General features: G+C 42.2%; 1 protein-coding gene across 1 annotated transcript; it reads right to left on the reverse strand.

Moving 5' to 3' along the window:
• Positions 1 to 262: 262 nt before the first annotated feature.
• LOC104441331 lies at positions 263 to 2,278 on the reverse strand. Its single transcript, XM_010054449.3, has 3 exons — positions 1,765 to 2,278; positions 1,388 to 1,503; positions 263 to 560 (listed from the first exon to the last, which is right to left on the reverse strand). The coding sequence occupies exons 1-3, from the start codon at positions 2,117 to 2,119 to the stop codon at positions 534 to 536; spliced, it is 498 nt and encodes a 165-aa protein (XP_010052751.3). The 5' UTR covers positions 2,120 to 2,278; the 3' UTR covers positions 263 to 533.
• Between the last annotated feature and the right edge of the window lie 23,206 nt (positions 2,279 to 25,484).

The raw sequence follows: 25,484 nt of genomic DNA on the forward strand, positions 1-25,484 counted from the left end.
AAAATAATGGACTCAGGTTTAGAATGCTGCGTGGACCGGGGAGTTTTCGTTATATGTTGGTGCCATCAGCCGACACTTACTTATCTTGTTAGCGTACTGGGCCCATGTAGGTAAAAAGATCAAGTCAAGCCTTTTGTAACACAGCAATTTTTTCTGCGTCTGTATTCCGCCCGCGCAAATTTCATCGTTCGAAAGCCTTAAACCCGGCATGTACAAAGCTCTTACTACGTTATATCCAGCTAGGTAAAAAAAGCTACTCATATATGACAAACCAAAAGGCAGGCATTTCCTATTGCGAAATGAAGAACGCAACGGTCACCCCAAGTTATTTCAGAGAAAGCCTAGAACATCAGGATCCATACGGTTCAAATTTCACAAGTTTTGATCGATATTGACAGAGCTATTTCACAATACGGGACTTTTAAACATATGAAAAAACTTCAGAGGTGCCCCTGGACTCGATAAAGATTTCCCCGGTCCAGGCCAAAACCAAAAAACATCTTCGGTTGAAGCTCTTCCCTGAAAAGGAAACTTCAGTCGAACAGAGGCGGGTCCAAGAGCTTCGGCAAAGTCAATACTTTTCGTTAGACAAGCACTCCAGGAAAAGTAAAGAAGCAAAAGAATTGACAGATGAGGGGATGACACAAACATACAGGCGTTAAATGCCTAAAAGGGAGGCGCAAGATGCCAACGAAGCTAATGCACAGCTATATCAACGATCGATGTCATTTTAAAGCTACGCACGCATTTACCTTTGTACAAACAAAAAGTCGGAGGAAGGCCAGTATAAGGATGAGAAGTAAATCGAGGATATGACAAATACATAAAAGATGACAAGCACAAACATGAAGTGTCGATAACGACGGGCTAGGGCGACAGAACGAACAATGACCGGCATAGGACTCTTCGCACTAAACGGAGAATTTATAAGTTGGCTGATCGAATGCTTTCATCAGTGTAATGCGAACTCTTTCTTAATCGTCGCCGTTGACACAGGCTTCTAACCAGGATAATTCTAATAGGGATAACTTTCGAGAGAGTTATGGAATGAAAATTTATCAAGAAGGGCTGTATTTGCACAGCACATCTATCAATTAGGAGGCTCTTTCATGAGAATGATGCCATCCTTTCTGAAATAAATGACACCCCCCCTCTCCCCTCCCCTCCCCTTTTTTCTTTTCTTTTTCTCTTCTCCGTGATTTTGGCTAAACTTACAAAACGAACTTAAAGGGCCAATTCCGTTTTAGAACGGGGAGCGGGTGTAAAATGAAGCCACGGGCCGATCGATCATAATTCATTTCCTTGAAGGGAAGGGAGAACCACTGCAAGCAAAACACTGACACGGCTAAAAATCACTAACTAGCATACGGTTCAGAAGATGTCATACCTCTAGCATGAGGTCGGGTGGCAAAGGACAAACGCTCGGAAGGAGTTTCCAACAACATTCGCAGATTCCGCGGGTAGTCAAAGGATGGGGGCAGGTAGCGGGGCTTACGGTTGATCCTGCACGATAGCAAATGACGGATATTATCTAGCAACTCAGGAGGAAAAGGAAACTACAGCAGATTACAACAGGAGCTTGCGGGGATCACAAAACGCGGCGATCAACACCCGTAACACGCGAGAGAGCCAAAGCAAATCCAAGATCTAAAACGAGCTTAAATCTCCCTCAGGTCTACCCACAACAAGCGAAGGAAACGAATCGCAACAACCGCAAATCATTAACCGAGAAATCCGACCGAAAATAGATGAGGGAGGGCTTACCAGGGACCCAATAGAAAAAGCGTTGCTTCGGGACATGCTTGCTCGCCTCCGAAGCCGAAGCCGCCCCAAGACTCTCCTTCGAGATCCGCTTCGAAGCCCTAAGACTCTCCTCCTCCGAGATCCTCTTCCGCTTCAAAGCCGCCCTCAGCCGCTGCTTCGAGATCTTCTTCGAAGCCGAAGCCGAAGCCGCCCCAAGACTCTCCTTCGAGATCCGCTTCGAAGCCCTAAGACTCTCCTCCTTCGAGATCCTGTTCTGCTTCGATGTTCTGCTTCGAAGCCCTAGGAGGATCATCTTCTTCGAGATCCTGTTATCGTTGCCATCCTTAACCATGTGGATCATCTTCTTCGAAGCCATCTTCTCACCGCAGAGAGAGAGAGAGAGCGAGAGAGGTTATCCGGTCGGCTTGCGTCGCGCGAGAGAGAGAGAGAGAGAAGAGAGAGAACGAGGGTGACTGATTAGGAGTGGTGTGGCTTAAATAAATAGCCCTCCGATCCGATCGGTCGGCCAGGGTTTCCTCCCGGTTGGCGTTTCCCTATCTGCCTTGACTTTTTGATTTCAGTCATGTTGGAGTGAAGTCCGGAAAGATTATTAGTATATTTGTCCATGCTTGCGTGTGTAACCTTTATGTACGTTTCCTAAAATAAAATTTGTGTGCGAGTCAAAACCGCCTTTATGTACGAAATCTCCCTCTCTCTCTCTCTCTCTGTGTAGACATTCGTTTCAGATCTGGTGGTGGCATCATCGTTGATGAGGGCTCGCGAGTGGACAAGTGAACCTCCTCATCTCTCTAAAGCCCTGCCTCCTCCTCCTCCGACGCCCCCATTCTCGACGCTGCCGCCTCGAGGGTGAGGCGAAGGAGTATGCGGCGGAGGTTGATGTGATGGCCCTAATCCAGGCACAGGCGACACCGACGAGCCCAGAGGGTAATAGCCTTCGGGTACTGAGGCGGGTGCGCCGTCGTGGCCATGACGACGCACCAGTTGGAGGTGACCTCCTACTGTGGCGGCCCCCGAGCGGAGGGTGGCTGCGTCGACTCCCGTGCCTCTGGTGGCCGTTGGCGCGGGTGCCATGCCCATGGAATTCCTTCGGGCAAAAGAAAGAATCGACCGGGTTTTGATTTGATGGATAGAGGCGACCGGCGAAGGAAGCGTTGGATTGTTCAGGCGTCAAAAAGCGAACTTCACCATCACAACGAATCGCCACAGAAACGATCGAGCAGAGTCCACAGAGAGGCAGGGGAATTGAAGGGAATGGGATTTTTGTTTTCCTTTTTTAACCCAATTTCTTTATATTTAATTAGTATAGATAATATTTAATATTTTTATTACATGAAATAATTTCATAAAATGCTGAAAATTAATCATGAGACCGGTCTAGTATGGGTTAGGTTAGATCTTGGTTCAGAATTTTACATTACAAATAAATGAGTCAAAAATGTTTGAACGGTTCAATCATTTATGACTTGATCTAATCCTCTCGTTTGACCAACCTAGTCACGTTAAAGAATTTGTCAAATGTGCCAATTTTTCTTTTTAAAAATACCCACCCCTTACCACCCAAAATACTTAAAATCAATTAAAAGCCGAACAACCTAAACCATGAACAACCCACTCGAACGAGTTTACCAAGATCGGCAATTTGATTGTTTCGATGTGGGGTTTTGCTTAAGGATATGATTAAGGTCCTTCCAAAAATACCGGGACCTACGTGGCTATTGGATCAAAACAGAAGTGGCTTTTTAATATTTGAGCAATATTTCTTTAAGAAACCATAAATTCCGTACAAACAAGGAGCCGGTTGGGTCTCAAGCGATGAAGACTATTCTAGTCCAATTGGATTGTCTGTGCCGAGGAGTCTAAAAAGGATGGTTTTGGCAAGACTAACTATAAACGCGCAAGTCATTGGAGAAGGAGACTTAATTCCAATTTCCAGGACAGAAAAGAAGAAAATTTTGCAACATTACCATATCTCTTTTCCGACAGAAAGGGCAACATAAAAGGGTATCCTACACGTTGACACGCATTCGCGGTCTAGGATGAGATTTTTCGTTCTCTCTTAGCTTGCTGCACAATCCCCACCAAGATTGCCTATCGTTTCCAGATTAATTTTTTCAGCCAGTTTCGTCCCCTATAAATTAACGGCCTAGTTAACGTTCCACCTATTTATACACAACACAAGAAAAACAATGCTCAGAAATAAATAAAGATTTTCTTTATTCGGGCATTCAACGAGTGTTTTCAAGACATTTATCAATAAAATTATTTGATAATTTTTTTTTTAAAATCCAACTAATTCTTAGGCCATCATAATATCAAACAACGATCGAATTATGCCGATACAAAAAAACTCATCTTTTATGATTTCTTGAGAGTAATGGATACTCAGAATCACGAGAATCAACTAATTGAAAAAACCCATATTCTTATTACAAAATGGTTATTATGTAAGATTCCATACAATTCGCGAAACTTAATTTATTGTGGGACTATATTTACATGGCGTGAACTCATCAAAACATGCAGTAACCCAGATCAGGTCTTTGCCAATATGCATTCTTAGCTAATCATTTACTTAAAATATTTTTCTTATTCTAAGAACTATATTCCTAAAACAGACAAAAAATGAGGAAACAGATACAACTAATTCGCGCTATTTATTTATCTCCTGTCCATGCCAATGGAAAAGTCTGCGGCTGGCAGAGGAGTAAATTCTAGGAATCTGACAAAGAGAATGATTATCTGGAAACGAATAAACGGCGTCCTATCTCCTTTCATGCTTTCTTCACACCGTCTTGAGGAAAGAAATCAGTCGGCCCAGTACAATTCGTTACGCTCCCAGACGATAAAATTGCACTCTTTCCACTAAAATTCATCCCAAACTGAATCTTGCTTGCCAAACAAAGTGTAAATGAGCAAAATCCATTTAGAGGGAAGTCCAAATACAAGTTTCTATTTTTCCTATCCTAAAATCCTCAAAACAATAAATGCTAACTTTAATCAGAGATGAGGTGGGACACAGATTTCCTTGGTCGAGACCAAAACCAAAGAGCATCTTCGATTGGAGTTAATCCCTGAAAAGAAAACTTCGCCCAGACAGAGACGAATAGCGGAGCTTCCGCAAAGTCATACTTCTTGTTTGAGAAGCAGTCCAGGATATGAGAAATCAACAAGATGACAAACACAAACACGAAATGTCGATAATGAAGTGCTAGGGCAACAGAACAAGTGATGACGGGCATAAAACTCCTTGCACGGAATGGAGAATTTATAAGTTTGCTAATCGAATGCTCTCGTCAGTGCAATGTGAACTCTTCTTCTGCAGGCCTCTGATGGGGATAACCCTCCAGAGAGTTCTGGAATAAAGAATAATCACGAAGAAAAATATTACACAGCTGTATTTTCACACTTATCAATTAGGAGGCCGTTTCAGGAGGATGATGCCATTCTATTTCGAGTAACCTTCTTTTCTTTACTTTTTTCGCTGTGTTTTTAGCTAAACTTACAAAGCAAAGGGTGACGCGTGTAAGAGATTAACGAGCTTAAAGGGCACATTCCGTTTTAGAACGACCATTCATTTCTCTAAAAGGAAGAAAGAACTACCACGAGCAAAACATCGTTAGAAAAATCTCTAACTAGAATATGCTTCAAAAGATGTCATACCAGCTGCAGCCGCATAAGTTCATCCGGCACACCACAATATGTTGGAAGGAGTTCCTCACAACAATCGCAGATTCCGAGAGAAGAACTACGATGTGAACAGGAATCCGGGTTTATGGTAGTTTCTGCACAATAGCAAATGCCGGATATTATATCTTGTAATCCTAGAGGAGAATGACACTACAGCAGTGGATGAAACTACAGCAGTGAAAGAGCATCGGTGACTGACGGTTAAGATCGGGCCTGTCATTTTACAACAGGAGCTTGCGGGGATTGTAGTGACAGTAAAAAGGACAAAGTGGATAAATGAGAACCAGTTACATCATAACCACTGGAAGTAGGTTTCGTGGGGGAAGAAGTGATGCATGCGTTTGCAGAGCAAAAGATACCTGAGCAAAAATCACTTTTAGCATAGCCGAGGCGACATGAAGTTACCTGAGCAAAAGATGGGTCTCGAGGGACATTTATTTCACACATGTGATAGAGGTTCGCATTCTTTCTTATGCGCCGTTCATGCTAGTTCCATGTTACAGAGGAATTGTTTCCATCAAGATCAGCATTTCCACTTCGTCCATCGAAGCCCTCCCACCAAGAAATAACCACAGCAAGAAATCAAGAAAAAATGCACAACTCTTCCCCAACAAACGATGTTCCAGAATCTAGCAGCGCCGGATCATCCTCACACCAGAATCATCTGGCCAAAATAGACCAAGCTCCGGCGACAAACACCTTTTGCTACTGTAACTTCTACCCCAGCAAAGCCGTTGAAGACGCGAAGAGGGCCCAAAGCATTCCCCCACAAGGTCAAACACAAGCTGGTCGAGATCCGGGATGAAGATCGGCTCCCTCGGTCTGATTCTCGCGACCACCCGACCCCCAAAAAGATCATCGATTAGCTCAATCTTAGGACGGAGAAGCTGGTGGTCAGGGACCACATAGCCTTGGATAGCACGTTCCGTTGTGGCCTATGTCCGACGTGCAAAATGTACATGCAGGCACATGCACAATCTGACGATACGCGATGACGCAGATTGCAACCATGTTGGCAGCGGCGGCGACGACAATTGTGCCAACCAACCTCTATATTTCCGCGGCTTGAATGTACACTTGGCCAAGTGTCACGGGACCGCCCATTACTTTATGGATTTGAGCGATGTGTCCATAACGAGACAACTCGAGGTGGGCCATATCATTCTATTTAGTGGGGGAGCTCAGAATGGTTGCTTCATCATGGAGGGACCTGACCAAGCACATTGCATGCATGCATGCACGTGCAAATCTTTTTGGCTGAAAAGAAACCGGAATGTTATGAACTTTTCGAGATTTACAGATTCGGGGGAGGAGGGAAAGATTTGTGGAGGCGATTGGATTTATTTCCTTTCCTTTTCTCTTTTAAACATTTCTACTCTTCATGATAAGAGGCATCATGGATGATGTAGGGCGAGTTAATGGGACATATGAGTTTGGGACTAGGCCTATATTTAAGTTCTTTTGTGTTGAAGTTGACTGGTTTGAGATAACTCTGCTTCGAATCATCACTAGGATAAAAAAGTAGTAATTAGCAAGAAAATAGTTCAAAGAAAGAAAGATTTCCAAGAAAGACTCATATTTGTGTGGGGAATTAACATCCTTCATAATTAGGGAATGAATTGGATGGAGATGGTTTACCCTCCTTGAATAGGATCCAGCAAATATCGGACAATTGAACCCTACGAATTCAAGTTGGGGACACAATTGCTTTGTTTTGGTTAGTTTTCTAGAAGTCCAAATTCATCTGATTTACTTGCTCGCCTCTTTCTTCTTAATGAATGGGAGTCCTCATAAACACTGGGCATTTGCAGTAACAAACGTATATGAAGATCATATTTATTAGGATTCACATTTTTTTCTCATCATTGTCATTGCTTGTTGCAACAAAGGGGATCAAAGATTTGCGTTACTCCATTCAGGGTTGTTCCTTAACAGCGGGGAAATTGTTTGCATCAAGATCATTTCCAATTCCTCCATCAAGACCCACCAACAATTACGACGAGAAAATCAAGAAAATGCACAACTTTTTCCCATCAAACAATTTTCTCGAGTCGAGCAGTGCCCGGTCATCGCCACCACCAAAATCATCAAACCAAGTTAACTAGGCTCCAGTGAAGAAGACGCTTTTCTATGACTTCCTCCCAAGTAAAGCCGTCGAAGACGTTGAGAGGGCCCAGGACATTCCCCACCGGGTCACTTCATCTATTAAGTCCCATTTATTGTGCATGGGAACCATCGACTTTTGTATTTGAAGTACGTAACTTTTCTAAATGTGTTAGCGCTTGATTTTGAAAGATGATCGATATATGTCATTTCTGTTTTTAGTGGTCTTAACTTATGCACCTGAATAGTCGTTAATAAGACTCATATTTTGAGATCTAAAATAGATTGACATTTTTTTATCATTTCGGAACACATTAGCATCAATTATACACACTCTTTAAATAAAACGATACATCAATCTCTTTTGAGATCCAGAATGGACAAGATTAATCGAATTGCGCAAACCACATTAATTATTAAAAAAAAAAAAAAAAACCTCATTCCCAAAATAAAGAAAATCTTAAACCATCATTCCCAAAACAACCCTTGGCTGGGGTCGATACTTCTCAAAGTTTTGATATTGATAGATAAACAATTTTACAAATTTGAGGGTTCTTCAAAAAAAAAAAAATTATTCTCATGATATATGTAAGTCGGGACTCTCAATTATTTTATCTAGTAAAACACCGTTCATTGAAAGGTGGATAATGTCATTGTACTGTATAAAGGGAGAGCATCTTAATCCTAGGGCTACATTTGTTTTCGTATAAAATGAAGGATTTGGAAAACATTTCTGAAAAATTGTCACTTATATCATTTAAAATAACTATAGTCAATAAATGATGATTTTAGTATCGACAACAATTTAATTCTAAATATTTGATGAATAAGGAAAACTTTTTCCACTCATGCATTCTATAAATGACAAACGATTATTTTAAAAGATATATATATATATATATATATATATATATATATATTCAAGATTATTTATTTTTCGTAAATTAAACGGGCTCACGAGCCCATAAAACCTCCACGATTTGTTTTCCTTCACCGGCGCGGATGGTGGAAATGGACGGTGCAAATGCATGGTTCCATGAAAACAATCATTGGGGAGCACGGCATTTAATGAAGCCGACGCTACACGGGTGTACTTTTGCGGGGCGTAACGAGAAAAAGCCGGTGCAAGAGAGGGGAGAGAAAGGGAGGGCGGAAGCAAAAAAAAGCAATAAGTCGCTCACGAGCCTCACTCTTTCTCACTGGCCACACCTAGACTCCATCATCCCTATCTGATAAAACTTCAACTAGCATTCTTGCTTCCCCGGTGTCCATATCGCCGATGAGTTCTTCTTTTTTTTTGGTTTTGAGCTCGCCTCAAGGATCAGCTCAGAGACATGAAGGCAGTGGCCAGAGCTCGGATTCTCTTCTCCAGGCTCGCCTCTTAGCCGCCATGCCCTAGCCGGCTAGTGACTTCCACTTTCGAGTGCTCGCCATGCTCTGTTTTGCCCTGTCTCGACTTGATCGAGAGTTGCTGTCTTTCACTCATACCTATGCTGAGTGCAAACTAGTCGTCCTATGCTAATTTCGAGTCTTGATTTGTTGGTTCTTTGCGGGTCTCAATCTAAATTCGTGCCCCGAATGAATCTATTTTCTCCCCTCGGTCCATACCCATCTTTGTTTCTTCAAATGCCTAAGCCAAGTCAGCATATGGTACATTCAATCTTAGACTACTTTGAGCACTTATGAGTATGTTTGTTTTCATGAAGGGTCACTCCCATTGATTAATGAGTATATTTAATGTTAAAATTTTTGGTTAAGGAAATCGAGTTTGAATTCTATTTCCTTATTTCGTTCTCAGTCACCAGTATGCGCGTTGTAATGGTGGCCAAGTTTGGTGTTTAACATGATGATTTGGTCACTGGAGAGGAACAGCTTGGTTTTATGGACAAGCGAAGTTGGTTGTTGGTGAAAAACCTAAGCCGCCGGAGTCAGAGTCTAGTCGGACCAAAGGTGAGAACTCCACTCACCACTGGTTGAAGGAGGCCGATGACGTTTGAGAGGTCAGAGAGTAAGAACTTGGTGGGTCAGGCACATCATAGGTTTAGGTGGATTTTGGGCTGGTTTGTTTTGTTATCTTTTTCACTCAGCAAATCAAAATGCGTGGTCAAAGATTTGTGTGTTAGTCAGATTTTCATGGTGATTCCATATTGCAAAAAAGTCTTTCCTTTATCGGAAGCTTGACAAACGGGAATTAAAGAAAATATGAGTTATAGACTACTGTCGAGGAAGTCCAGAAAGGTGAAGGAGAAGGTGGATGCGCATAGCAACTTAAGGAGCAAGTTTTTATCTTCAGAGCGAAATGAGTATATGGATTGTATGAAACTACTCGACAACGTGCTGACTAAGCTGTTTTTGTGTCTCAATTACCATGATAGGACCAACTTGGCCTCTACTTATAAGGGATGGAGAGCAATAAGTAATTCTCATATTGTCTCGAAATCATTGGATCTTAGAGTTCGTAACTGCGATTCAGCAATGGCGAGTTCGCTTGCCATTGCTCCGATTTCTAGATGTAGTGATCTACAGAAGCTCCGATTTCTAGGACACAATGTAGCTTATTCCATAATTTTTTAAATTGGCCTTGAGCGTTGCGAGAAAATCACTAGTAGTTGTATCAAATAGCTTTCTACTGCCATGGGTTGACTAAGCTTCGACTTTCGAGAATTAAGGATGTTGGAAGTGATGTTATTAATGCTCTAGGGAAGCATTGTCCGCATCTCACTGACCTAAGGTTGTTCGATTGCTTAAGAGTTGATGAATTGACTTTGGGAAATGTGCCATCTCTTAAGTTCCTCTTAGTTGCCGACACACATGTGGAGTTTTGAGGTATGATTTTAAATGTTTTGGCGTGTTAATAGTAATGTTGAAACAACCGGCGAACCAACATCTGATCTATTCGGGAAACATCTAACTCGACTAACTTGGGAAGCTTATGCCAAACATCTAATACCACACCCAAAAACTCCACATGTGTGCCGACAACTGAGAGGAACTTAAAAAATGACACATTTCCCAAAGCCAATTCATCAACTCTCAAGCAATCGAACAACCTAGGTAAGTGAGATGCAGACAATACTTCCCTAGAGCATTAATAGCATCATTTCCAACATTCCTAATTCCTGAAAGCTGAAACTTAGTCAACATATGGCAGCAAAAAACTATCTTATACAACTACTAGTGATTCTCTCGCAACGCTCAGGGCCAATTTAAAAATTGTGGAATAAGCTAAATTGTGTCATAAAAATCGGAGCTTCTGTAGATCACTACATCTAAAAGCAAGTGAACTTGCTATTGCTAAATCATAGTTACGAGCTCTAAGATCCAATGATTTCCAAATAATATGAGAATTACTTATGGCTCTCCACCCCTTACAAGTAAAGGCAAAGTTGGCCTTATCATGGTAATCGAGATGCAAAAACAGCTTAGTCAGCATGTTGTTAGGTAATTTCGTCCAATCCACGTACTCTATTTTGCTCTTAAGACAAAACTTCCTCCTTAAGTTCAATATTGCCATGCGCACCCATCTTCTCCTTCACCTTTATGGACTTCCTCAGCGGCAGCCTACAATTCATATTTTCTTTAATTCTCATCTATTGAGCTTTCGATAGGGAAAGGCTTCTTTGCAATATGGAACCACCATGAAAATCTAACTAAAATACAAATCTTTTGCTGAGTGAAAAAGATAACAAAACAAACCAGCCCAAAACCCGCCTAAACGTACGTTGCTCCCAACCCGCCAAGCTCTTACCTCTCAAACGTCGTCAGCCTTCGTCAGCCGGTGGAGGGTGGAGTTCTCGCCTTCGGTCTTACCATACTCTAACTCCGCCGGCCTTGGTCTTTCACCAACAACCAACTTCGCTTATCCATAAAACCAAGCCGTTGCTCTCCAGTGACCAAATCATCATGTGAAACACCAAACTTAGCCACCATTACAGCACACACACTGGCAACCGAGAATGGAATAAGGAAACAGAACTCAAACCCGATTTCCTTAACAAAAAATTTTAACAGTAAACATGCTCATTAGTCAATGGGAGTGACCCTTCATGAAAACAAACGTACTCATAAGTGCTCAAAGTGGTCTAAGATTGAATGTACCATACGCTGACTCAGCTTAGGCATTTTAAGAAACAAAAGGTGGGCATGGACCGAGAGGAGAAAATAGATTCATTCGTGGCACGAACTTAGACTGAGACCCACAAAGAACGAACAAATCAAGACTCGAAATCAGCACAGGACGACTAGTTTGCACTCAGCATAGGTACAAGTGAAAGGCAACAACTCTCGGCCCCGATCGAGCCGAGAAATGGCAAAACAGAGCATGGCAAGCGCTCGAAAGTGGAAGTCACTAGCCGACTAGGGCACAGCGGCTAGGAGGTGAGGCCGAAGAAGAGAATCCGAGCTCTGGCCAAAACCTTCAAGTCTCCAAGCCGACGATATGAACGCCAAGGAAGCGAGGACATCGGCTAGAGTTTTGTTAGATAGCGATGATGGAGTCTGGGCGTGGCCAGTCGAGAGAGAGTGAGGCTTAGAGCGACAGACTGCCGTTTTGCTTCTTCCCCTTGCGCGCATTCTCTCTCTCTCTCGCACCAGCTTTTTTCTATTGCGACCTAGCTTTTTTCTATTGTGCCCCTTTCCTACAAAAGTACGCCCGCGTAGCGTCAGATTTCATCAAATGTTATGCTCCCCATGGTTGCTTCCGTGGAACCATGCATCTGCACCGTCCATTTCCACCATCCGCATCGCTGAAAGGAAAACGAATCGTGGAGGTTTCATGGGCTCGTGAGCCCGTTTAATTTACAAAAAATAAATAATCTTGAATAATCGTTCGTGTCACTTATAGAATACATGAGCGGAATAATTTTTCATTGTTCATCAAAATATTTAGAATTAAATTGTTGTCGATATTGAAATCATTATTCATTGACAATAGTTATTTCACACCAAAATCAGCCACCAGGCGCACTGGCGACTGTCGCGACCTATCCTCGAGAAGAGGGAACAAGTTTAAGGATATTGCCTAAATGACAGACCTAAGGCCTATGATTAAACACATGCTCTCCCAAGCCTATATCCCACGTGATATTGGGCTATTTTAGAAATTTTACACAAAAGGAATTGTCACTAGCCTATTGGGGTCAGTAGAAACCAAGTGAGGCACGAGAGTATGCCACACTTCCTACGCAACCAGAAAATCTAGGGTCAATGACTTAATTACACTAATTAATTATTTATTACCCTTTCAATACCTAATCTTGTTCATGTTAAAAGAAAAGATTCTTGTCAAGCAGTTTGGATTGATTTTATACCTATCCACTAATATGTGAGGTGATCATACTTGTGCACAATCATTAAAATAACAATTAACAACCAAGGAAAGCGATTAAATAATTTGCATGAAAGAGCAAAAATTTAACATCAAAGAAAAGATAAATACTAATCCTAACTAAATTAAAGAGAAACCAAAATCAACATATCAATATTGTGCATTCAAAGGCATTTGCCCCTAAAGACAATTGAAACCTTAAGGTAAAGCCCTAAAGGCTTAATCAAACTTAAACATAATTCCAAATCGAAAAGTTTCCTATATTTAGGAGAAAATTACTCCAAAGATTAATTTCAACATTTTTTTAGGAAATTTAATTTTTATTATAGATTTTTTTTTAGATTTTTCTATTTTTTAAAAGGAATTTTCGAATTTTTCAAAAAAAAAAAACTAGATTTTGCAATTTTTTAATTTTTAACTTTTTAAGTTTTTGAAAATTTTGAAATTTTTGAAATTTTAATTAATTTTTTAAAAAGGAGAATTTTTATGTTTTATGAGTTTTTAAATTTTCGGAAATTTTTTTGAATTTTTATTATTTTTCGAAATTTTGGATTTTTTTAGAATTTTTTTATTTTTAATTTAAAAAATCATTTTTTTTGTTTTGTCCTATTCACTGCACTTCGCCCCGCCCTGTTCAGCGACTCTTCTTCCTCTGAAGCCGCTTTCTCTCTTTTTTATTATTTCTTTTCTTTTCTTTTATTTTTATTTTTATTTTTCTTTTGCCTTTTGGCCTTCTTCTTCGTGCGTTCTCTGCACACCCGACACTCCTTCCCGAAGACCCCTTCACCGCACCAGCACCTTCGACCGGGATTTGCCGCCGCCGGCCTCTCCGTCTCTCCCGAGCGCCTCCTTCACACCGCCGTCCGCCCTCACTCCCCGCGAGAGTCGCGATCCACCACCGTCTATCGCCGGAACGAAGGACACAAAACACACCACGCACGCGCAAGCGACCGTGACGAAGGAAAGAAGCGAGGAACAGCGACAGTAACGTATAAAAACCAACAAAATATGAACGAAGGGATCTACGATTTCAGGGAGACGAACGTGACTTGCATGGGTATCACATAGACATTTTATCGAACAACACCGACCGGGCCGGAGGCAAACGATAACTCGACGGGACCTCAAAACGCGACTGAGATAAACGTAGACAAACAAGCAAGGTCCAGAGGCAGCGACGTGCAGAACCGCCGAGGTCGGGACTCGAGCGGACGAAAGAACTGCGAGCCCCCGATCCAGCGACGGGCCCTACTCGGCTCGACGACGGCGGCGGCCAGCAGGGCGGACCCGAGACGGATCGAGCCGTGGCCGGCCGCCCTGGCGTCGTCGAGACGAGATCCTCGGGTCAAAGGGGTGCTGAACTCAAAAAAAAAAAAAAAAAACTTACCGGAAATATGGACGTCAGGAAGCCGAGTCTCGAGCGCGGCCAAGCTTCTCTCCTGCTTTCCACTCTCGATTTCTCTCTCTCTCTCTCTGTTCTCCACCTCGTGCTTCTTCTCTCCCCTCTCCTTCTCTCGCTTTCTGGTTTCAAAAATCGCCCCCTTGTCCTCTTTCTCTCCTCTCCTTTTTGAGCAATCGGCCGGTGCGCTTCTGCAGCTGCCAGCTTGCCGGCCGAACTGCCCCGACCCGCGGATCGCGCCGCTCGCTTGCCACCCCGATCCGCCTGCTCCTCTGTCGCTGCCCCTGTTTCTGTCCTCTTTTGCAGGTCTGCGTGCGAAGGAGGAAGACAGCCAGGCGTGGGCTGCGCGAAGGAGAAAAAGGAAAAAGAAAACTGGGCTGGGCCGCGCGTGGAAAGGAAAGAAAGAGGGCTGGGCCACGGGAAGGAGAAAAAGAAGCGGGTCGGGCCAAGGCCAGATCCGGCCCGACCCGAGCCATGAGCGTTTTCCTTATTTTTCTTCTTCTTGTTTTAAATAATTAAATAATTAATTTTTTTATTTTTATTTTTTTGATTTTATTTTTTTCTCTTTTTGGCAACTAATTCCTAGTTTTGTACACGATTAAATTATAAATAAAATCATAAAATTTAAGTGTCAACAATAATCAAGAACAAAATAAGGAAACGAATTCAAACTCGATTTCTTTAACCAAAATATTTAATAGTAAACATGTTCATTAGTCAATGTGAGTGATCTTTCATGAAAACAAATGTACTCATAAGCGCTCAAAGTAGTCTAAGATTGAATGTACCATACGCTGATTGGGCTTAGGCATTTCAAGAAACAAAGGATAGGCATGGGCCAAGGGGAGAAAAAAAAATTATTCGGGGCATGAACTTAGACTGAGACCCGCAAAGAATGAACAAATCAAGACTCAAAATCAGCACAGGACAACTAGTTTGCACTCAGCACAAGTATGAGTAAAAGACAACAACTCTTGGCCCCAGTTGAGCTGAGACAGGGCAAAACAGAGCATAGCAAGCGCTTGAAAGTGGAAATCATTCGTCGGCTAGGGCACAACGGCTAGGAGGTGAGCCCGAAGAAGAGAATCCGAGCTCTGGATTGCCTTCATGTCTCCTGGCCGATCCTCAGGGCGAGCTCGAAACTGGAAATAAAAAAAAGAACTCACCGACGATATGGACGCCGAGGAAGTGAGGACGCTAGCCAGAGTTTTGTTAGATAGCGGTGATGGAGTTCGGGCGTGGCCAGCCGAGAGAGAGTGAGGCTCAAATTTGAAGAATTGTTTATCTATCAATATCAGAACTTTGAGAAGTATCGACCCACGCAATGGTTGTTTTGGGAATGATGGTTTAAGATTTTGTTTGTTTTGGGAATGAGGTTTTATTTTTTTTTACGTGGTTTGTGCAATTCAATTAATCTTTTCCATTCTGGATCTCCAAAGAGATTGATTTATCATTTTATTTTAAAGAGCGTGTATAATTGATGCTAATGTGTACCTAAATGACAAAAAAGATGTCAATCCATTTTGGATCTTAAAATACAAGTCTTATTAGCGACTGTTCAGGTGCATTAGTTAAGATCACTAAAAACAGAAATAACATGTATCGACCAAGTTTCCAAATCAAGCGCTAACACATTTAGGCCCTGTTTGGCAACACTCCAAACAGTGATTATTTTTGATTTTTGTTCCCGAATCGGTTTGGGACGAGAATCGCGTTTGGTAAAAATTTTGTTCAGGGAACAAATTTGTTACAGAATAAGTTTTGGAGTAGATTTGAGAATAAAAAAAAATTTGATTCTACGTCCGAGAATCAAAAAAAGAATCAACACGATAAAACTCTTCTTCTTTCCTTCCGCCATCACGCGACCGTCGCCCACCGCCGCCTGCTGCCGTCCGCCGCCGCTCGCCACCGCCCGCCGTCGCCGGCCGCCGGTCCGGCGGAGCTCGCCGGAGGCTCGCACAGCCGGGCGAGGTCCGCGATCTCGCGGAGGCTCACCGGCCGCCGGACCGGCGAGCTCGCGGAGGCTCGCCCGGCAGCTGGCGAGGTCGCGAGCTCGCCGAGGCTCGCCCAGCCATTGGCGAGCCTCGCCGGGCGGGCGAGGCCCGCTGGCCACGGCCGAGCTCGCCTAGGCGACCGGTGGCCAAGCGGGCCTCGCCCACCCCCGGCGAGGCCCGCGTCCACCCGGCGAGGCGAGGCCTCGCCAGATCTGGCGAGGCCGAGGCTCGCGGGGCTAGGCGAGGCCGCCTAGCCACGGCCGGGCTCGCCTAGCACGACCGGTGGCCGGGCGGGCCTCGCCCAGCCCGCGAGCCTCGCCCGGCCCGGCGAGGCCCGCTGTCCACCGCGGCGCTCGGCCTCGCCGGATCTGGCGAGGCCGAGCCTCGGCGAGGCTGGGCGGCGTCGCCGGGCGGGGCGAGCTGCCCGGCGGACGCTTGGCCGACGAGGGCCGGCCTCGCCGAGGGCGGCGGCGCGCCGGTGAGGTCGCCGGCCCTCATCCGGCCGGTCGCCGGTCCGGCGACCGGCCACAAGAAGAAAAGAAAAATAGGAGAAAAAGGAAAAAATGAAAAGAAAAAAATGAAAAAAGAAAAGGAAAAAAGGAAAAAAGGTCAAAAAAAAAAGAAAAAAAGTAGAAAAAATTATTTAAAAATAAAAAAATAATTTGGAACAGAATCAATGGACACGTTATCAAACGCAATTCTATTCGAGAATCAAAAATTTTATACGTTACCAAACACGTTTTTTACTCGGGAATCGGTTCAGGGAACAGAATCAAAAATAATAATTTCTTGTCAGAATCAGTTCCCGGGAACAGAATCGTTGCCAAACGCGCCCTTAGAAACGCTACGTACTTCAAATACAAAAGGCGATGGTTCCCATGCACAATAAATGGGACTTAGTAGATGAAGTGACCCGGTGCGGAATGTCCTGGGCCCTCTCAGTGTCTTCGAGGGCTTTACTTGGGAGGAAGTCATAGAAAAGCGTCTTCTTCACTGGAGCCTAGTTAACTGGTTTGATGATTTTGGTGGTGGCGATGACCGGGCACTGCTGGACTCGAGAAAATTGTTTGATGGGAAAAAGTTGTGCATTTTTTTTTATTTTCTCCTCGTAATTGTCGGTGTTCTTGATGGAGGAATTGAAAATGGTTATCTTGACGCAAACAGTTTCCCCACTGTTAAGGAACAACCTGAATGGAGTAACGCAAATCTTTGATCCCCTTTGTTGCAACAAGCAATGATGAGAAGAAAATGTGAATCCTAATAAATATATGATCTTTATATACGTTTGTTACTGCAAATGCCCAGTGTTTATAAGGACTCCCATTCATTAAGAAGAAAGCAGGCGAGCAAGTAAATCAGATGAATTTGGACTTCTAGAAAACTAACCAAAACAAAGCAATCATGTCCCCAACTCGAAGTCGTAGAGTTCAATCGTCCGATATTTGCTGGATGATAAAGTGCACCTATTCAAGGAAGCAAACCATCTCCATCCAATTCATCCTCTAATTATGAAGGATGTTAATCCCCCACCAAATATGAGTCATTTATGGAAACCTTTCTTTCTTTGAACTATTTTCTTCGTACTCACTCTGCTTTTTATCCTAGTGATGATTCGAAGCAGAGTTATCTCAAACCAGTCAACTTCAACATAAAAAAACTTCAATACAAGCGTAGTCCCAAATTCATATGTCCCATTAACTCGCCCTACATCATGCACGATGCCTCTCATCATCAAGAGTAGAAATGTTTAAAAGAGAAAAGAAAAGGAAAGAAATCCTATCGCCTCCACTAATCTCCCCCTCCCCCTCCCCCGAATCTGTAAATCTCGAAAAAATTCATAACATTCTGGTTTCTTTTCGACCAAAAAGGTTTACACGTGCATGCATGCAATGTGCTTGGTCAGGTCCCTCCATGATGAAGCAACCATTCTGAGCGTCCCCCCTTAATAGAATGATATGGCCCACCTTGAGTTGTCTCGTTATGGACACATCGCTCAAATCCAGAAAGTAATAGGCGGTCCCGTGACACTTGGCCAAGTGTACATTCAAGCCGCGGAAATATAGAGGTCGATTCGCACAATTGCCGTCACCGCCGCTGCCACCATGGTTGCAATCTGCGTCATCACGTATCATCACATAGTGCATGTGCCCTGAATGTACGTTTTGCACGTCGGACGTAGGCCACAATGGAACGTGCTATCCAAGGCTATGTGGTCCCTGACCACCAGCTTCTCCGTCCTAAGATCGAGCTAATCGATGACCTTTTAGGGGGTCGGGCGGTCGCGAGAATCAGACCGGGGGAGCCGATCTTCATCCCGGATCTCGACTGGCTTGTGTTTGACCTTGTGGGGAATGCTTTGGGCCCTCTCCGCGTCTTCAACGGCTTTGCTGGGGAGGAAGTTACAGTAGCAAAAGGTGTTTGTCGCCGGAGCTTGGTCTATTTTGGCCAGATGATTCAGGTGGGAGGATGATCCGGCGCTGCTACATTCTGGAACATCGTTTGTTGGGGAAGAGTTGTGCATTTTTTCTTGATTTCTTGCTGTGGTTATTTCTTGGTGGGAGGGTTTCGATGGACGAAGTGGAAATGCTGATCTTGATGGAAACAATTCCTCTGCAACATGGAACGAGCATGAACGGCGCATAAGAAACAATGCGTACCTCTATCACATGCGTGAAATAAATGTACCCCGAGACCCATGTTCGCCCAGCCACGAGACCCATCTTCTGCTCAGGTAACTTCATGTCGCCTCGGATATGCTAAAAGTGATTTTTGCACGTTAAACTCCAAAGAACTGAGTCTTTTCTTTTCCATATGAGAATTTGGCATTAGTTCAAGAAAAAGAGAGAATTTGGAGGGAAATCTCTAGACAATTTGTAGTTAAATTGACCTATGAGAATTAGAAAATATATCTTAAGGAAATATTAAGAGAAATATACATATTTTTCTAAAATATTAACTCAATGAGAATGAGAAAGTAATAAATAGTAAAATTATTTCAACGATAATAAGAAAGTGACTCTAGCTAAAATTTCACATGAAGTTGACTCTACCCCATTGTGCATCGTAGGTAATGTGATATATTTACAAACATAGACAAAAAAAAAAAATCTATCGAATAATATGGGGAGAAAAGTTAATTACCATGGAGTCGAATTAATAATTACCGACAAAAAATAACCAGACGATCGAGACGAATTAAATAATCGGTTTTCGACAAATTTAATTTGTACAATATGAAATTGGTTATGTTCGGTAAGTGTAAAGCCATTAATTGCAGATGGAATTATAATATTTTATTATCTTTTAAGTGATAAATATTTTTTTTTTCAATTTCATCATCATCATCATCACTACTACAACTGTAACCCTAAAAAAGAAAAAGAAACTATTTTCATATAAGTGGAAGTTATAAGTAAAGCCAAATTAGTTATGTTCGGCTCCGTTCCTTTCCTTTGTGTCTCTCGCGTTCTCTCTCCCTCTCTATCTGTGGGATTTGCCTTCGGGTTTATCTGTTGGTCGATATTGAGAAGATGGCTTCGAAGCGGATCCGGACATTTCATGTTTGTGCTTGTCATCTTATGTATTTGTCATATCCTCGATTTACTTCTCATCCTTATACTGGCCTTCCCCCAACTTTTTGTTTGTACAAAGTTAAATGCGTGCGTAGCTTTAAAATGACATCGATCGTTGATATTGCTGCGCATTAACTTCGTTGACAGCTTGTGCCTCCCTTTTAGGCATTTAACGCCTGTATTTTTGTGTCCTGCCCTCATCTGTCGATTCTTATACTTTACTTTTCCTGGAGTGCTTGTCTAACAAAAAGTATTGACTTTGCCGAAGTTCTTGGACCCGCCTCTGTCCGATTGAAGTTTCCTTTTCAGGGAAGAGCTTCAACCAAAGATGTTTTTTGGTTTTGGCCTGGACCGGGGAAATCTGTATTGAGTCCACCGGCAGCTCTGAAGTTTTTCATATGTTTAAAAGTCCCGTCTTGCCTTTGTTAGAGAATATAGCCCAACGTGGAATAGTTATGTCAAAATCGATGAAAACTTGTGAAATGATCTTGAACCGTATGGATCCTGATGTTCTAGGCTTTCTCTGAAAGAGCTCGGGGTGACCGTTGCCTTCTTCATTTCGCAAGAGGAAATGCCTGCCTTTTGGTTTGTCATATATGAGTAGCTTTTTTTACCTAGCTGGATATAATGTATTAAGAGCTTGAACATACCGGGTTTAAGGCTTTCAAACAATGAAATTTGCGCGGGCGGAATACAGACAAAAAAAAAAAATTGCTGTGTTACAAAAGGCTTGACTTGATCCTTTTACCTACAGGGGCCCAGTACGCTAACAAGATAAGTAAGCGTCGGCTGATGGCACCAACGTATAACGAAAACTCCCCGCTCCACGCAGCATTCTAAACCGGAGTCCATTTTTCCTCGTGTTCCTCTTGGAAGTAACATACCATCTTGTGCCGTGGCCGAATTTTTTGGTTCCGAAACATTGACTTCGGCCTCAAGAATGCCGACGCAAATATCATTTATCAAAGCCAAAAACTAATTGAGAACCCCCCAAGTCAAACGCCCACGTTTTATTTGGGATCCTAAATTATCAATGAAATGAAAAATAATCAATCAAGCATGAAACCTTGGATTGTGACTTGTCATAAATATGTTCTTTAATTTCTTGACAGTTGCCATGCTATAAGATGTATACAAAGTTATAGCTTCAAAAGGCTACGGCGACCAAAGGAAGAGAATGCATGGTCACTTCTCAGTTAACACAAATATCATAGATCGGTGGACTCACTCTTTATATTAGTATGTATACAGATTCAAACCCTCCTAGCCAAACCCCAAAAAAGGGCAACAAGACAAAACAGAATAACAGTCCTCATGCAACCACATTTAAAATGTGCAAACACGAGGAAACAAAGATTGACGTCGAACCCCCCAGCAAAAGGGAAAAGGAAATAGCAAAGCAATCGAACACTAATCCCGATCAACCCCATCCAAAATTGATCTCGGAAAATTTAAAGAGGACCTACTATCGTCTTTGTAAAAAATTATTTGGAAACGTAAACCATACAGTAATTTGTTTGGAAGTTATTTTGAAATCAACTTACCTGTTCTGTGTCATCCAATATCAGCACACAACTTTCTTGGCCTGGCACCACATCAAGAGGTTTTTGGTGTCTTTGTGTTCCATATCTCTGGAACCGAGTTATTCTCGGGTCAAGAAGCTTAGCCATTTCCTGGGCGCATGATCGATCACCCATTGTGCGATATACATCCCAAACATCTCACTAGAAGAAGGACCTCACAAAGGGTCTCAACTTTTGGTCACTGTCTGCATATGCTCCAACATAAAGAGGCTATCTTTAAAGACGTCCGCTCGTTCCATGATGATTAAGTCTGATAGATGCAGCAAACAAGACTTAGAAATGGACTTCTTACATAAACAAGAAAATAAGCCACAAGAATGACAAACTCGGCTTCGGGAGGCTTGCGGAGCAATGGTCACATCCCCGACTTTCTCGGCTAGATCTTAGTCGCCCTAGGCTTCGATTGCATCGTCGCTCTCGAGCTACAACCCCTTGAACGAGCCAGTGGTTCTCTTTTCTCACAATCGAAGGCTATCCTCGACACAACAGACCTTACGCTCCATCCTATATGTATTTCCACAGATTACATTTTTAAGAAAAATATCGGGAAAAGTACCAAAATAGTCATAAACCTTTTGCATTAGTATCAATTCGGTCCTGAATTTTTTTATTGGACCAATTTAATCGTAAACATTTTCACGTTAGGACCAATTCAATCCATCCGACTAATTTAAACCGGAAATTGCTGATATAGCAACCAGCGGTCTTATGTGGTGCCACGTGGACAAATTTTATAATTTTTAAATATTTTTTTAGATTTTTAGATTTTTAGATTTTTTAAATTTTCTTTTTCTTTTTCCTTTCTCCTCACCCCTTCACTGGCAAGGTTGTTGACTAACCATCGTTGGCCATAGGCTAGTTGAGGCGAGGGACGCTGCGCCCTCGTCAGCCACAAGGCGTCGGCCCTCGCCCAGATCTAGGTGAGGGCGGAAATCCTCGCCCGTTGGTTGGTGAGGGCCTCTACACCCTTGTCGACCGCAAGAGAGGGTGCAGCGACCCTCGCCAGCCAAGGGCAAGGGCCTCCGCGTCCTCGAAGAGGGCCATCGCGTCCTCATCAGCCACAGGCGAGGGTGCGAAGGCCCACGCTTACGTTTGTGGTGGGCGAGAGCTGCAATGCCACAAGGGAGGCCACCGTGGCCCTCACCTGTGATCGACGAGGGCGCAGAGGTCCTCGCCAACCAACGAGCGGGGTTTGGCCCTCGCCAACCCTCGCTCGTTGGTTGGCGAGGGCACGGCGGCCCTCCCCAATGGCCAATTAGGGGGTAAGGAGATAGGAAAAAGGAGAAGGAGGGGGAGAGAGAAGAAAAGGAAAAAAAGAAAAAATAATTTAAAATTTATCCACGTGGCGCCACATAGACTGCCAACAGCCAATTAGGGGTAAGGAGATAGGAAAAAGGAGAAGGAGGGGGGAGAGAGAGAGAGAGAGAGAGAGGAAAAAGGAAAAAAGAGAAGAAAAGGAAAAAAAGAAAAAATAATTTAAAATTTATCCACGTGGCGCCACATAAACTGCCAACAGCCATGTCAGCAATTTTTGGCTTAAATTAACTAGATAGACTGAATTAGTTTCAATGTGAAAATGTTTAGGACTAAATTGATCAAATTAAAAAGTTTATGACTGAATTGATACTAATACAAAAGGTTTATGACTTTTTTGGTACTTTTCCCAAAAATGTCTAAGGAAATTGAAGTAATATTATTTTCAGATTGGTGATACTAAAAACTTGGGAAAAACAGGCTTTTCCTATGTTGTTTTATGTTGTGTTGCCCATTTAAAAATAGGATATTTTGGTGTATTTTTCAATTATGTCTCCAGTTATACCCTTAAACAAGCTCCTCTTGTTGTCCTTTTTATTTTCATTTAGGCATGTACTGAACTAAGTTCATCTTCCACTCTAAGGTGGAGAGTCACATTGGGATTGAAGATTTTAAAATTTGTATATCGGGAAGATATATCCTAGATATCATTAAGCTTTTCTCTCAAGTGAAATGGGTGAAAATCTCTTAATACTCGATTGATTTGAATAAGGTGTTGCACACTCTTATACATGGTCCAATGAACGCATAATACATGGCAATTCAAATTCATCTTCTCAACCCAAGAAACAAATATTCTTAGAAAAAAATTACAAATAAAGACTCGAAGTACCCTTAATTTCTTTAAAAATGACCCAAAGTGAATCTTGTCTCAAATTAGGACCTGAAATATTCTCATTTTCTTAAATAAAGATCTGAAGTGACCATATTAATTTCAAAAAATGACTTGACCTCACTGGCTTATCATGGGTATTTTCATATTTACATTTTCTTATTTTCTGTCATTTTTCCTTTATCTGTTTTTCTCTTTAAAAATCTTAAAAAGAAAGAAAAAGTGGGAGGCCGGCAAGCCTCTATCGCTTGTAGCCATCACCTGATGCTTGGAATTTTTTTTTTTTTTTTTTTTTTAAGTTTTAGCCTTTTCGTTTGAACTCATGATTTTAAAGAAAAAAATTTAAAATACAAAAAGAAAAAAGAAAAAGGAAGTTTATTATAACTTAATAACCACCGCCCGCAACGGCGCAACTGGCTTGGGCTCTCTTCCCTTCATGAAGGAAATGAGTTTGAATCCCAAAGGCATTATTAGGAATTCTTACCTGGAATACTGTGGTGGTGGGTCTTGCAATCGCTCTCCCAGAGTTTACTCGCCGGCTATCGGCTTACGGGATTCCTTGAGTTACCAAAAAAAATAAAAATAAAAACCAAAAGGAAGGAAATAAGAAAATGTAAATGAAGGAAATGCCATTGACTAGCTTGAGAGGATAGGTTCTTTTTTAGACTGGCATGCCTACTTCATATTTTTATTTGAAATAAGGTTCACTTTAAATACTTATTTGAGAAAATAATGGCACTTGAGACCTTTATTTGAGACAAGATTCATTTCAAGCCCCTATTTGAGAAATTAAGAGCACTTCGGGTCTTTCTTTAAAATTTTCCCATATTCTTATGATTTGATTAGTTATATATATATATATAATTCACCATATATACTCGCTAGTATTTGGTGTAACTCGCTAGCATTTGTGAACCTAGAGGAACCAAAGGCTATCCCCGAAGGATTTCTCTTCTTCCAGTGTGCCTGTGAATTTGATCTTAGGATATGTTAAGGATATTCTTGCCATTAGGATGGTAGAAACAAGATAATGTGCCTCGAAAAGAAATTTAAGTAAGTTTGTGGGTTGGACCCCTTCATTCTGGTTGGTTCAAATTCAATTCCAATGGGACTTTTAAAGGCAACTCGAGTTGAGCTTCCATAAGTGGACTCATTTGTGATGATTAAGGCAATTGGATTGCTCCATTCGTGCAGACGGTGGCAGTGTGTGATACCAAAATTTGTTGTGGAGGTTGAATAGCAAGTGACTTCAATATTCAACTCAATCTCTTCATTTTGGCGACACACTCATTTCTCAAATTGAAAAATATGACCGTATATTTTCAACGGGTTAGTATTCTCCATAATTATAGAAAGGAAAATGCATGTACAGATTGGCTAGCTAATTGGTTCATCAAGTCTAATAATGCTGTGATAATCTTGTATGAGATGATAGACCAGCCACCAAGAGATTTAATCCGTTTTTTTTTTTTTTTTTTCAGGGGATCGAATTGGATTATGTTACACTTAAGAGAGGAACATGTAATTTTCAAGCTTTGTCGTTTTAATACAGCTGTAATTCTTTTCACAATGAAAAATCTCAACTCACTTTACTCACTCCATAAATTTTGGGTGTGTCAAAGGGCAAGGGTCAAAGAAGAAAATTAAAATTTTAAAAAACCGAATTAGGAAATGCCTCTTAAATTCGGGGTTTAGCCTTTTAAGAACCTACAAAAGAGGCGGAGCCTCCCTCCGCACATCACCTCATCGAACAATCTCTCTCTCTCTCCCCCCACGGTTTCATTTTTGCTTCTTCCACTTCTGAGAAAATCTTCAGTCGATGATCAACAAAAATCCCGGAAAAGAACCCCCGTTTCTACGGCGAGATAGGAATCATCCGAAGTGGCAAAGCCTTCGTTGAATTAGCAGAT

This window comes from Eucalyptus grandis, chromosome 5 (genome assembly GCF_016545825.1).
Source record: "Eucalyptus grandis isolate ANBG69807.140 chromosome 5, ASM1654582v1, whole genome shotgun sequence".
NCBI classification, from domain to species: Eukaryota; Viridiplantae; Streptophyta; class Magnoliopsida; order Myrtales; family Myrtaceae; genus Eucalyptus; species Eucalyptus grandis.

Bases quoted from the DNA above. Each gene is read 5' to 3' on its own strand.
- LOC104441331 (XM_010054449.3), bottom strand. From the start codon at position 2,119: ATGGCTTCGAAGAAGATGATCCACATGGTTAAGGATGGCAACGATAAC. The intron at 1,504-1,764 runs GTAAGCCCTCCC...GCTATCGTGCAG, and splicing joins CTTTTTCTATTGGGTCCCTG to GATCAACCGTAAGCCCCGCT. The intron at 561-1,387 runs GTATGACATCTT...ACTTTGCCGAAG, and splicing joins CACCCGACCTCATGCTAGAG to CTCTTGGACCCGCCTCTGTT.